Below are 14,504 nucleotides of genomic sequence, written 5' to 3' on the forward strand. Positions count from 1 at the left end.
AATGAGGGGGGGGGGGGGGAGTCTCCAGGAATTCATGTGTAGGTACAACAACACACATTTGGGGAAATTTACTAATAAATATATATATACAGCCGATCCTGGATACGACTGCATACGACTGGCATCAGCCGTATTTTTCTGAAAATACGACTCGCAAATAGGGCAGATTTACTAATATATCGTATTTACAGGATTTGTATTTCCCGATGGTGTAGGCGGCTGTATTTTTTTATATTCTTATTCATATTTGGCGGCCGTATTTACAGCCACCAAATACAAATATGAATCAGCAGCCTGCACAGATTAGTCAGATCTGTAAATAAATAAATGTAAAAAAATTGCAGTGGGGTCCCCCCTCATGGCTATAACTAACCCCATGGGCTCAAGCGTTGGTCCTGGTTTTAGAAATTCAGGGGCTGAAAAACACAGGGGATCCCCATCAATTCTAAAACTAGCACCAGTCTCAAGAGCCGGTCCTGTTTCCCAAAATACAGGGGACAAAATGACTAGGGGTCCCCCGTATTTTGAGAACCAGCACCGGGCCCAAACAGTCAGCAGGGTAATGCCACAGCTGGGGAAAACTATTTATATACTAGATCCCCCAGTCAAAGCATTATACCCCTGACTGTGCAGCCCAGACAGGGACCCTGGGGGAGTAGCGACCCCCCAAAAAATGGACCAGCACCTCCAAAATTATCCCAGAGCTGTCCCTGGTGCCCAAGGGTGGTGGGCACCGGGCTGATTTAAGTGTAAAAATAGTATGAACTATTGTGGTTTTGTGGCATTTCTAAATCCAGGACTGACTCATAGAGTCCAGGTTTGGTTATAACCGTGAGAGGGTATTCTTTTTTTTACACACTGAAAGCTGCACGGATCTGACTGATCCATGCAGGCTTCAGCCGATATACGCCTGGAAAATGAGTAGTATTTTCCAGGTGTATATTTAGGGCCTATTAGTAAATTTTGAATCACCATTCGAATAAATGGTGATTCGTATTTGTATCGATTGGCGTATGCATTCGTATTCGGTAATACAAATAGGAATACGCATGGAATACGAATATGAATACCCGTCTTCCGGCCATTGTAAATGCCAAAATACAAATTTACGGCTGTATATGGGCACGAATGGCTATGAGTAGGAGTATTCATAGCCATTTATATTTTAGTAAATTTCCCCCATTGTATCTTTCAAATGCCTAAGTTCCCTTTGTTTGCTAACTAAACACCCCTGGCTCCTTTGAAGCACACTGTGTTTTTCTACACACACACACACACACACACACACACAAAATGACTAGGGGTCCCCCGTATTTTGAGAATCAGCACCGGGCCCAAACAGTCAGCAGGGTAATGCCACAGCTGGGGAAAACTATTTATATACTAGATCCCCCAGTCAAAGCATTATACCCCTGACTGTGCAGCCCAGACAGGGACCCTGGGGGAGTAGCGACCCCCCAAAAAATGGACCAGCACCTCCAAAATTATCCCAGAGCTGTCCCTGGTGCCCAAGGGTGGTGGGCACCGGGCTGATTAAAGTGTAAAAATAGTATGAACTATTGTGGTTCTGTGGCATTTCTAAATCCAGGACTGACTCATAGAGTCCAGGTTTGGTTATAACCGTGAGAGGGTATTCTTTTTTTTACACACTGAAAGCTGCACGGATCTGACTGATCCATGCAGGCTTCAGCCGATATACGCCTGGAAAATGAGTAGTATTTTCCAGGTGTATATTTAGGGCCTATAAGTAAATTTTGAATCACCATTCGAATAAATGGTGATTCGTATTTGTATCGATTGGCGTATGCATTTGTATTCGGTAATACAAATAGGAATACGCATGGAATACGAACATGAATACCCGTCTACCGGCCATTGTAAATGCCAAAATACAAATTTACGGCTGTATATTGGCACCAATGGCTATGAGTAGGAATATTCATAGCCATTTATATTTTAGTAAATTTCCCCCATTGTATCTTTCAAATGCCTAAGTTCCCTTTGTTTGCTAACTAAACACCCCTGGCTCCTTTGAAGCACACTGTGTTTTTCTACAAACACACACACACACACACACACACACACACACACACACAAAATGGGTATGCTGCAACAAATTAGCAGAGCTAGGGGACCCAATGGTGGAAATGCACTGAATTACATAATTGTAGACCCCCCCATGCAGTGCCTGTTTCTACAGCGCTGTATGGGGATGTACCCAAGATGACAGTATCATGTGGCCATACCCCTAATCCACCCATCTACATGTCAGCCATGCCCCAACTACACCGACCAGGCTTCTTCTTACTGCAGCAAGTAAGTCAGAAAGTATGCCTAACTACAGTAGTAACCCTGATCAAAGCAAATGCTTCGAAAGCTAGTCTGCTACCATGTGATTGCCTCTGTGTTTGTGCATGTGTGTGAGAAAGATGTCGTTTCACTCTCTGCCAACAGATGACACACAGACATTAGACATATATATATATATATATATATATATATATATATATATAGATGATATTATACTATTATACTGTCTGTAATATGGATACGCTGCTTTGACAAACACTAGGCACCTCCATAAACCCCTGAGATTTCAGTAGAAAGATGCAAAGAGCAACCTTATATTGGCAGTAGTGCATTCAGCTGGGTAACCAGAGTTCGTCACAGTAGCCTAAAAGGGAAACAAAACATTTTGCAGTGGTGGAGCACTCCCTTCTCAACATTGCCACCGTAAGTGAATATGAAGCCTTAATATAGCTTAGTTTCTTAACTAAGTATGTTAGAAATGTCAATTGAGACGGATTTAAGTAGAAACATGAAACTGTGATACTAGGCAGTACTGTGTGATGTTTTTGCTTTTCCATTTATCTACTTTAGCAATGTACAATTTCTTATATTTTTCTATTGCCCACTTTAATCTGCAAGACCTGTAAGTTGGCAGAATTGTGCAAATGTATGTGCTACATTCTTTTGTCTTCTGTATTACAGAACTCCCACCACGATCTCCATCCTCCGATGAGCAGCTTTCAGGGTCTCTGGAGCATCAGGACATTGTGCAAAGCGTGGATTGCAAGATTTGTGGTGACAAAGCATCTGGGTTTCATTATGGGGTGCACGCATGTGAAGGCTGCAAGGTAACAAACATACAGAGCAGACAGTTCATGCTGTATCATACATCAGGGTTGCCGACTTTTTCTGTCTCCTCTCCGGGAGAAGCCCGGAGAGGAGACTTCCAGCTGCAGGTCGGGGGGCGGGGCTTGAGCTTTACATCATTAAGCCCCGCCCCCAGGATGGTAAAACCCCCAATACACGGATCTCCGTGGAGGGGGCGGAGCTAAAATGACGCGATTTTAGCTCCGCCCCCTCCTCTGACACCCGCGGATTGACAATTTCAATCCAAAAGGTATGGGGAAGACGGGGGGTGGCGTGGGGGTCCCCCGGAATCCGGGAGGGTTGCCCACCTTTCCGGGGGGCCGGGAGGAGGACCCGATTTTCGGGATCCTCCCGGTAATTCCGGGAGGGTCGGCAACCCTGTCATACATTTCAGTTATTCATATCTCCTTGTTAAATGAAAGGGAATACTTTTCTGTTCCTTGTTTACCTGTGACAACAGTGCACACGTTTGGCACCGCCCACAACTGATCCTCCGTCGCAACCATCAATGAATCTGAATCATTGCTGGTTTATGGCCGATGTCAAATACTTATGCCATCGATGGGGGAGAACCAGATGGTTTCTTACCACTGATGGAACAGCAAAACTGAGTTTTTTTTTCAAAGTGCCGGGACATGGAGAATAGCTCTGCCCCAGACAACCCTGAAGCCCCACCCCCACGTTCTGATTGGTCCAAGTGCCAGTCAAAGAAAATGGATGACCATCCTTAGTTAAAACTATCGATGGTCATCCATAACATAGTTTGTCACCATGGATGGCAACTGCACCAATGGTCATCCATACCACGTCCTGCCCGTCGGCTCCCGTCTGCCGCTGTCACTCACATCATGGTCTCCGGAGTCCAGATGCTGCTGCTGCTCTGCCCAGCTTATCCCCCCCTGCTGCATCACTCCTGCGGCCCACCGATCATGGGATGGAGATAGACTGAGACGGATGGAAGTCTGAAGCTCCAGCACGCACCGCCTCCTTATAAGTGCGGACGGTGTGCGTTCGGGCATGACTTGATGACGTCATACTCCACATAAATCACCCCACGCTTGCTCTCCACCTGCGATCTCTCTCCCACCAGGCCCCAGTGTGGTGTACTGCCCTGCCTGGGCTGGTGGAGGAAGAGGGAGGGCTGTAGCTGCTTCTGTGCTTTCATTTTCCAAGGAGAAAATTCCCGACGCGACGGTAGGAGCCTGCGTGTATCATTTATTTATTTATTTTCTTTGGGGTGGGAGCCACTATATTTAATTAAAGTGGGGGCAATATGTTTTTTAAATACTTTGGGGCCAGTGTTATTATGGTAATGCGAGGGCCAGTGTGATTGTACTGCTGCCAGGGCCAACGTGATTTTGTTACTGCAGGGGCCAAAGCTATTGAGTTACTGCGGGGGCCAGTGTCATTGTATTACTGCAGGGGCCAATGTGACTGTGATTGTCTTACTGCGGGGGTAGTGTGATTGTTTAATTACTGTGGGGGTCAGTGTGAATGTTTAATTACTGCGGGGGTCAATATATTAATTTAATTACTGTAGGGACCAATATATTTGTGTAATTACTGTAGGGTCCAAAGTTTTAGTGTAATTACTGTCGGGGCCAATGTATTTGCTTAATAAATTTGCTTAATTATTGTGCGGGCAATTTATTTGGGGCTATTGTGTATGTTTAATTACTATGGGGGACAATGTGTGTTTTATTTTTGCATTGATGCCCAGTAGGCGGTGGTAGGCACACCCCTCCAAGGTGCACCCCCTAATAAAATGGGCTGTGCACACCTATCAGTGTGATTAACGGCATACTAGAGCTCATGCTATTTCAAATGGCCACTAGAGTTATCAAGGAGGGAAAGAGACAGCTGCATCAGAAGCAGAGGCTGGGGTTGTAAATATTACTGTGGGCAATATGTATATGGATTTACGGTGGTCATTAGTTATATGGCACTATGGGTCCATTCTGTATATGGCACTATGTGGTGAAATTTGTATATGGCACTATGGGGGCATTCTGTATATTGTATGATGGGGGCATTCGGTACTTATGTATTATCTGGGCTCCCGATTTTTTCATTGCATGCCACTACTTAAGGCATGCAATGCAATGCGATTTTTTATTGTAAAGACCTGATTTTTAATTGTATAGTCAACCATGGGTGATTTCATACCCCCACTAAACAACTACGCATGGAGTTTAATTTATATTGTGTGGAGAGCGCAGCGAGCCACCGAGCCCGAAGCGTGGCGAGCACAGCGAGCCCCGCGAGGGGCCGTGGATAACTTTACATGTATTCTGTGTCCCCTCGCGGGGCTCGCTGCGCTCGCCACGCTTCGGGCTCGGTGGCTCGCTGCGCTCGCCACACTATATAAAATCAACTCCATGCGTAGTTGGATAGTGGGGGTATGAAATCACCCATGGGTGACTATACAATTAAAAATTGGGTCTTTACAATGAAAAATCGCATTGCATTGTATGCCACTATATTGCATGCGATGCGATGCAATGCAATGCAATGAAAAAATCGGGCGCCCAGATAATACATAAGTACCGGGCATTCTGTATATGGCACTATGGGGGTATTCTCCATATGGCACTACTGGATATATTGTATATGGTACTATTGGAGGCATTCTGGCACAACTGTTGGCATTGTTTGTGTAAAAGGCACTACTAGGGACATTATGGGGGAAATTTACTGATATGAATTTCCTAGGAAAATACGAATTTTTCGGGTGTATTCGTATTTTTGGCATTTACTATGCCAAAAATACAAATATTCATATTCATATTGATGGGACATTCGTATTTGTATTTACAAATACGAATGCATACACCATCATTAGAATACGACAGGAATCACCATTCAAAAGAATGGTGACTCCTGATTTACTAAGCAGCCGTATTGGAAATACGGCTGCTAATTGGCGTGAAACGGCCGGCGAAATACGGCAGAAAAATACACTTTATTTTCCTGTCATATTTGGCTTTAGCCTGCACAGATCAATCAGATCCGTGCAGGCTTTAGTGATTAAAATATATAAAATTAAATAAATAAATGAATAAATCAGCTTGGGGTCCCCCCCACAGCTGTAACCAGCACCAGGCTGAAGGAGCCGGGGCCGGTATTAAAAAAATCAGGAAACCCGGCAAATAGGGGTTCCCCGATTTTTTACAACCAGCTCCAGTTCCGGGGCTGGTTCCCAAAATACGGGGGACAAAATGACGAGGGGTCCCCCGTATTTTAAGAACCAGCCCCAGGCCAAACCAGCCAACAGGGTAATGTCACAGCCGGGGGACACTTATTATATAAGGTCCCGCGGGCAAAACATCACCCTACTGACCAGTCAGCCTGGCCAGGGGCCCTGGGGGAGTGGGGACCCCCCCAATAAAGGGGTCCCCCCCTCCAGGACTTACCTGACCAGGCTGAAGCCTTGTACTGTCCCCGGTGGCCCTGGAGCGGTGGCCACCGGGCTGATTGAGTGTAAAAAAATAGAATAAAAAACAATTGTTTTTAACTGTGGAACTATGAGTCCCAGCAAGCCTCCCCCGCAAGCTGGGACTTGGAGAACCACAAGTCCCAGCCTGCGGGGCATTAAAGGGCCCGCTGGCACTTTAGTTCCACAGTAAAAAAAATAGTGAAATAAACACACACTGACACACAATAAAAATAAAACTTTAATACATCCAAAGTTCATCCAAGTTTAAGGCTGCAATGTGAAAGTGCCAGAGTTGATTTACTGGTTAAAGTTAACCTGTATTTCAATACGGTTAAAAAGCTGAGTCCTAAGTTCAAAGCCGTTTTTTTGGCAGTTTGAACAGCTCTATTTCAATGGCTTGAAACGTGTCCCTTGGGGGTTAAACGGGTTGAATGTTTGAATGGTATTAAATGATTTTTAAAACGGTTTTCACCTGCAATGTGAAAGGTCTCAAGGCTCAGACCCATTTTAAAGTCCCATTTAAGAATACCATGTCATTACCCATTTCTGCAATGTGAAAGCAGTATAAATGATGTATCAAAAGGGCTCAACAAACTGTACAAAAGACCAACAGAGATACACTTGTCTTCCACACTGGACCAAAGAAAGCAAAAGAGAACTAAAAAAAAGATTTATTGGTAACTTCTACAGTGAATGGCACAATATAAAAGGACTCCTGCAGAGGCATTTGCACATATTGTTGAGTAAATCTTTGGACCAACAAATTAATATGAGCTGGCGCCGCTCACCCAATCTGAAGGATAAATCCATCAGCAGCCACTTAGTAAATACTAAATGAAAATCTCCAACAATCACCGGTACATACACATGTGGCAATTGCAAAGTTTGAACACACATACTTAATACTGATCACGTCTTCGACCAACATGGCCATAAAATACAGATTAAGGGATACTTTTACTGTAGAAGTACAAATATGGTGTACTGCATATTATGTCCATGCAATTTGAGGTACTTTGGAATGACACCATGATATGCTCAAGCAAAAGACATGGAACATCTAGGTAATATCCATAATGCTGATAAAGACTTATTAAGGATGAAGCAACTCACTACTTTGGCCCGACATTTTATAAAGAACATCAGGGAAAGACAGGCTATAGGTCTGCAGACTTGAACATGTGATGTTGGGCAAAAGGAGTGGAGATATTACGAATGAGCTTCTAAGGAAAGAGAGCCAATGGATTTTCACTTTGGGCTCTATTATGCCTCAAGGCCTCAATGTAATCATATACTACACAGTATTTTTGGGAGATACCTAGTAACAACCTTCAAAATATGAAGTCATTCTTTTCTCCCATCTATATTCCCTTACTTTCTCTTTCTTTTTTGCATTAATCTTTACAATTGATCAAAAATTAGTTTGGTTCCCTTCTTTTTTGCATTAATCTATACAATTGATCAAAAATTAGTTTGGTTCCCTATCAGACCTGAAAAACAAATTTAATCTAAGCCTATATGGTTAAGCACTAAAGAGGGAAGGTTCGGTTTAGCCTGCGGGGATAGGGTTAGGCACTAACAGGGAGGGCTAGGCTACAGGGGGTGGGAGAGAGTTATGCTGAGGAAGGGAGTATTAGGGGGTAGGGGAAGAGGGTAAATATACATACCTAACCTCTGTTGTTATTGGCAGGAAGAAGGTGACAGGGGCAGCAGTGGGAACTTAATCCTCAGGGGCCCCCAGTGCACTACACCTGCTGCACCAATTTTAGTTCTGCCTCTGATTGCAGGCAAGCATATGTGAAGATACAGTATATATGATTTTAATTGACTCTCATGAACTAAGGGTGGGGCTAGTACAAATGTAGAAAATAGTAATGATATAGTTACATAGATTCAGAATACTGTTGGATATCCGCATAGATTTGTGATCGCCTCCAAAAATTTAACTGTTCTGCCTTCAGGCCCAAATCCAGTATTGTTATCCAAGGGCTCATTGACCTCCAGGCTAAGCCTGTTACAGTATTGTAATGGCAGTTGCCTACAAAACACTGCAAAGTATTTTTACTTGCTTTGATCAGGTTCATATAAAAACAGGTGAATGGTGTTCAGTTTAGTTTGTGCTAATTCAGAAATAATTGCCTTGGTAATAAATTAAATAATCAAAAATTAAGTTTTCCTGATAAAGTGCAAGTTAAGTTAAGCAAGTTGGGGCAGTACGGATGGTGTAAGGCAGGGGTGGGGAACCTTTTGTGTGCCAAGGGCCGTTTGTATGGGGAAAAATCCTTTGGGGGCCATATGTAAAAATGGGCCAGATGTATCAAGCTTCAAAAGTGATAAAATAGAGAGTGATAAACAACCAGCCAATCAGCTCCTACCTGCCATGTCACAGGCTGGGTTTGAAAAATAACAGGTAGTAGCTGATTGGCTGGCTTTTTATCACTCTTTATTTTATCACTTTTTGAAGCTTGATACATCTGGCCCAATGAATCTTACAAATTGTCCTGCTGAAGTCGTCCCATGCTCCGGCGGCTGCTGCTGAATAGGACTGACAGTCTCTGGCTGCTGTTGATTAAGAGGAATTTCACGAGAACTCCCGACCTGTCACGAGTATTCCCCTGTACTTAACTCCCGGAAAAGCCACCGTTGGGTGGGCGGGCCACTCAGACAGGCTACGGCCCCCGGGCCTGAGGTTACACACCACTGGTGTAAAGGTTAGCATTACTGCCTCACAGTACTGAGGTCATGGGTTCGATTCCCACCATGGCCCAAACTGTGCAGAGTTTGTTCTCCCCATACTTACGTGGGTTTCCTATGGGTACTCCGGTTTCCTCCCACAATCCAAAAATATACTGGTAGGTAATTTGACTCCTAACAAAATTACACCCTAGAATATATAGAGTAAGCTCCACTGGGGCAGGGACCCTGTGTTGTGAATGTGGTGTTCAAATATTCTCTGTAAACCACTGCGAAATATGTGTGCGCTATATAAGAAACTGTTAATAAATAAATAAAAATAAAGGTACTTATGTATTATCACAGCACCCGATTTTTCCATCGCATCGGAAAAATCACGTCGATCACATCGACGCGATTTTTCCACAGGAATCAATGTTAAATGGTTCCAAATGTTCCCTGACACTCCATTTCACATTAGGGTCAATGTTAAATGCCCCCCAGGCCCCCCCCCCATTTAGATGTATGCCCCCTCATTGTTAACGCCACCCCACCATCAACGCCAACCTGAAGCGTGGCAAACGGCGGCGGTACGCGTCCTCCGACCTTTTCATACCCCACTATCCACGTCGGCGTGGAGACGATTTTATATAGTGTGCCGAGCGCAGCGAGCCACCGAGCCCGACGCGTGGCGAGCGGACGCAGAATGCAAGCCCGAAGTATGGCGAGGGGACGCGGATTACTTAACATGTATTTTGCGTCCCCTCGCGGAGCTCGCTGCTCTCGCCACGCTTTGGGCTCGTATTACTCGTCCCCTCGCGGGGCTCGCCACGCTTCGGGCTCGCCACACTATATAAAATCAACTCCACGCCATTGTGGATAGTGGGGGTATGAAAAGGGTTGGCGTTGATGGTGGGGTGGCGTTAACAATGCGGGGGCATTTGGGCTAATACACCTAATGGGGGGGGGGGGGCATTTAACATTGCCCATAAAAAATTAGGAAAAATAGGAGGTATCCGTGCGCACTATTTTAACTATAAGATTACTTGCAGCCCTCTGTTGCCAAAATAAAGAGTATAACACCCACTCTTGGATTGGACAATTTTTGGAAAAAATAGGAGAACAGGTGAGTTACAGTACATGCCCCAACTCTGTTGTCCTATTTTTTTCCAAAAATTGCCCCTAAAGTGAAATCGGGTGTCAGGGACCATTTTTAACCATTTAACATTGATTCCTATGGGAAAATCGCGTCGATCGCATCGCATGTACGATTTGGTCGCATGCGATGCGAACGATGCGATTTTGCCGCTAAATCGCGTCAATCGCATGTGATTGTATGCCTAACACTTAAGGAAATCAATGCAACTGGGCGCCGTGATAATACATAAGTACCAAAATAAATAATGCCAATACACACTAGACAATATTGATCACAATATTGTTCAGAAAGGGCATTCTGAACAATATTGTAAACAATATCATCCAGTATGTATGATATACAAGGTGCATATTGTTAATGACTCCCTCCCTCTTCCAGCATGTTAACGAAGGCCGTGCTGCCCCACCACGGTCACCCACCCCCTTGTGTGCGGCATTGACAAGTGTGTATGCACTTGCCGATGCCAGTCCTGTGTGCTTTGTCCAGCCGCAGCCAATGTTAGCGTCAGCAGGGTAGGCATAGTGTGTATGGCCCTTCAGGCTGGGTACACACGTACAGATTTATCTATCCAATCTGTATGGTGTTAAAAAAAAATCTGGTAATGTATAGGAACATATGACAATCAACAATCATTGGACAATATGACAATCAACCATTTGTTTCCAAACAAAATGGACAAAAATAATTGTGTGTATAAATTTGGCTATTTTCCAGTGTTTATCAGCATATGTTCCATTCTCATATGATCCCATGCATTACCATATATTTGTTCCCAACAGATATATTAGACAGATAAATCTTTAGGTGTGTATCCAGCTTTAGCCTAATACAGTACATCAATATTTTTCCATTGCTGTTATGGTAAATTGTCTTGCACAAAGATATTTTTGTGGCACTAATAAATTACATTGGCTTTCATAGGGTTTCTTTCGGCGGACCCTGCGGATGAGGCTTCAGTATGAACACTGTGATCGTAACTGCAAGATACAAAAGAAGAATCGAAACAAATGTCAGTACTGTCGGTTTAACAAGTGTCTGAGCCTTGGAATGTCCCATAATGGTAAGCAAACTGTGCATAAGTATGGTTTTAATTTCTTTCTTTTACTACTGTATTTTCTTTCTGTTGCTCGATACGGGTGTGGTATAACTCACCGACAGTCGGGATCCCGACAGTCATTATCCCGACGTCGGGATCCCGACTGCCTGGCCTCAGACAGCGTGGCCAGCGCAACAAAGCCCCTTGCTGCGCTCGCCACCTATTCTATTCTCCCTCTATGGGTGTCGTGGACCCCCACGAGGGAAAATAGCCGCCGGCCGTCTGTCGGGGATTTAACAGTCGGGATCCCGACGTCGGGTTAATGACTGTCGGGACCCCGTCCGGCACCCGCTCGATACAGCTAAGTAATGACTCCCTAACACAAAAAGTAAATGTGTCCCACTTAATGGGGCATACACATGTGTGCTAAGCGGTTTAGGCTAGGCGCTTGTTTTAAAATAATATAGGGTGTCCTGTGCCCCTCACATTGATGACTTCACCTACCAGTGGTTGATCAAACTTCTCCAGCAGGCTCCTGCAGCTATATTTCCCTGGTGGAAACTTATTGACTCAGTCTGACACTGCCTGTTGTACATGAAATTTGTGTGGTAGCATTTTTGGGGGTTTATTCCCACTTTATAGAATTTTTGTTGTCAAATATTAGGAGTGGCCGGCATACATACCAAAAGTAGCTTTTGAAGTTGGCTCCTTATAGAAGAGAGCTCTTTTAGTAATGATTTTGATGGATGCTCACAAGTCACTTTTAAACTAGATTATCATTGATATATCCTTATATTGCTATAACAGGGAGAAGGAGATGAAAAGATACTGATACAAGCATGATCTATATCTTTTATCTAGTATGCTTATACAATATGGGTGGATATCCTATTACATTAAAACATTGACATTTCGTCAATGCTTTTTTATTGGGCTATGCTATTGGATCGCCAGATAAAGAAAACCCAAAAACATACAGGTTCAGTGATATATCGTAGAGAGCGCCAATTACCCACGATCAGCCATCCCCCATATCCCCCATATTGACTGGGCACTGAAGGCAGTGAAGGCACTGAAGGAATATCTAATCTACCTCGATTAGATATTAATTTGAACTTTCTTTGAAATATAAGTTTACCTGAGAACTCTTTTTTGGCTGCCACGTTAATAGGAGTGTTTTTTTTTTAGTTATTTATCACTTATTGTGAAATGGTAATTTTTATTGTATTGATGTAAATTATGCACAGGTCATTAAGGGCCTTATTCTAGTTCACTCTTTCTGACAAAGTCCTTCTTAGATGGACAAAACCATGTGCACTGCAGGTGGCGCAGATTTTACTTGTGCAGAGAGAATTAGATGTGGGTGGGGTTTTACTTCGAAGTGAGATCTATATTGCAGTGTAAAAATAAAGCAGTCAGTATTTTCCCTGCACAGAAACAAAATAACTCACCCAAATGGAATTCTCTCTGCACATTTTACATCTACCCCCCTGCAGCGCACATGGTTTTGTCCATCTAAGAAGGATTTTGTCAGAAAGAGTGAACTAGTATAAGGCCCTAAGTTTGCAGTGCTTTTTACACTATTTATAGAATACAGATGACACAAAAACTGTATCTGTGGTAAAGGTTTCAGTGAAAACTCAAGTGTGTGTGTGTGTATGTGTGTGTGTGTTCTTAAATTACCTTGTATTCTTTAGGGATGTTTCAATAGTAATAAAAAGATTAACATTCATAGAGCTCAATGACACTCAGCCAAACAGTTACATCTACAAACACTCACTGGGGTTGGGCAGAGATTTTTTCACAAAGACTTCTGGCACTGGTGACCAATAAGCAGATGTTATCTCTACAGCAGTCATGTCCTTTGGAAGAATCAGATGCCTGCAACAACATGCAGACTTTTGGCAGCAGCTCAGCAATATCGCATGATCTCTATGATGGAAATATTGGGGGTGATTCAGGTTGGTTTGCAAAAGCATGTGCACTGCAACTGGGACTGATGTAACATATGCAGAGAATTACATGTGGGTTATTTTGTTCTGAGTAAATACTGGCTGCTTTATTCTTACGCTGCAATTTAGATTTCATTTTGTACACACCCCACCCAAATATAACTTTCTCGTTTGCAAACCAACCTGAATCACCCCCATTGTGTGATGCATGGCCAGCTCCAGGCACGTTCCATATAAGCAGCTGCGCTGGGCGCCACCCTTAGAGGGCATGCTGAAGCAGCAGAACTGAAGCAGTCTGACAGCTGGAGCTCGAAGATCGGTGGGCTGCCCGGCTGTCTTCAGAGTGGGTCCGTGGCTATTTGAAATCTCACGCCGGGTTGCCAGCATAGGATCTTGTGGCCCGGCAGCCAATCAGGAGTGGCAGTGGTGACTCCTGATTGCCTGCCAGGCCACAAGCTCCTATTTCCTGGCGGCTCTGCACGATTTTAATTAGCCGCGGACCCACTCTGAAGACAGCCGGGCAGCCCACCGATCTCTGCCCGGCTGTTACATGGTTTAAATTCTGCCGCTGTGCACCGCTCTAAAGACTGCCGGGAAGCCCACCACTCTCTTCCAGACTGTAAGACTTCAGTCGGGCGGTTTGTTCAATGTGCCCGCTGCAGATTATGCCATCGCTGGCTCCCCCGTGGCAACAAGCATAAAACCTCCTTGGCAACAAGTATAAAATCCCCTTGGCATTGAGCACGAAGCTCCTGGCATCAAGCAGGAAGCCTCTGGCATTGAGCACTTAACCCCTGGAATTGAGCATGTAACCCCTGGCAGTGAGACATAATCCCCTAGCAATGAGAATGTAGGTAAGGCATAATATGTAATGGGCATCACAGTGTTTGTGGATATCTGTAATGGGCATCACAATGTGTGACATATGTGTAATGGAAATCACAGTGTGTGGCTTAATGTGTAATGTGCGTCAAGGTGTGTGGCATAATGTGTAATGGGCATCACAGTGTGTGACATATGTATAATGGGCATCTCAGTATGTGGCATATGTATAATGGGCATCACGGTGTGTGGTATATGTATAATGGGCAT

The 14,504-nt window shown here is 44.1% G+C and overlaps 1 protein-coding gene across 2 annotated transcripts in view; it reads left to right on the top strand.

The window, feature by feature from the left end:
* Window positions 1-14,504, top strand: part of PPARD (peroxisome proliferator activated receptor delta) — a 60,016-nt gene that overhangs the window by 12,918 nt on the left and 32,594 nt on the right. For both annotated transcript variants that reach the window (XM_083173137.1, XM_083173138.1), the window contains 2 exons: window positions 2,992-3,137; window positions 11,346-11,484. In XM_083173137.1, the coding sequence (XP_083029263.1) occupies window positions 2,992-3,137; window positions 11,346-11,484 (285 nt within the window). The remainder of the gene's footprint in view (window positions 1-2,991; window positions 3,138-11,345; window positions 11,485-14,504) is intronic.

This window comes from Crinia signifera, chromosome 2 (genome assembly GCF_055691185.1).
Source record: "Crinia signifera chromosome 2, ASM5569118v1, whole genome shotgun sequence".
NCBI lineage: Eukaryota > Metazoa > Chordata > Amphibia > Anura > Myobatrachidae > Crinia > Crinia signifera.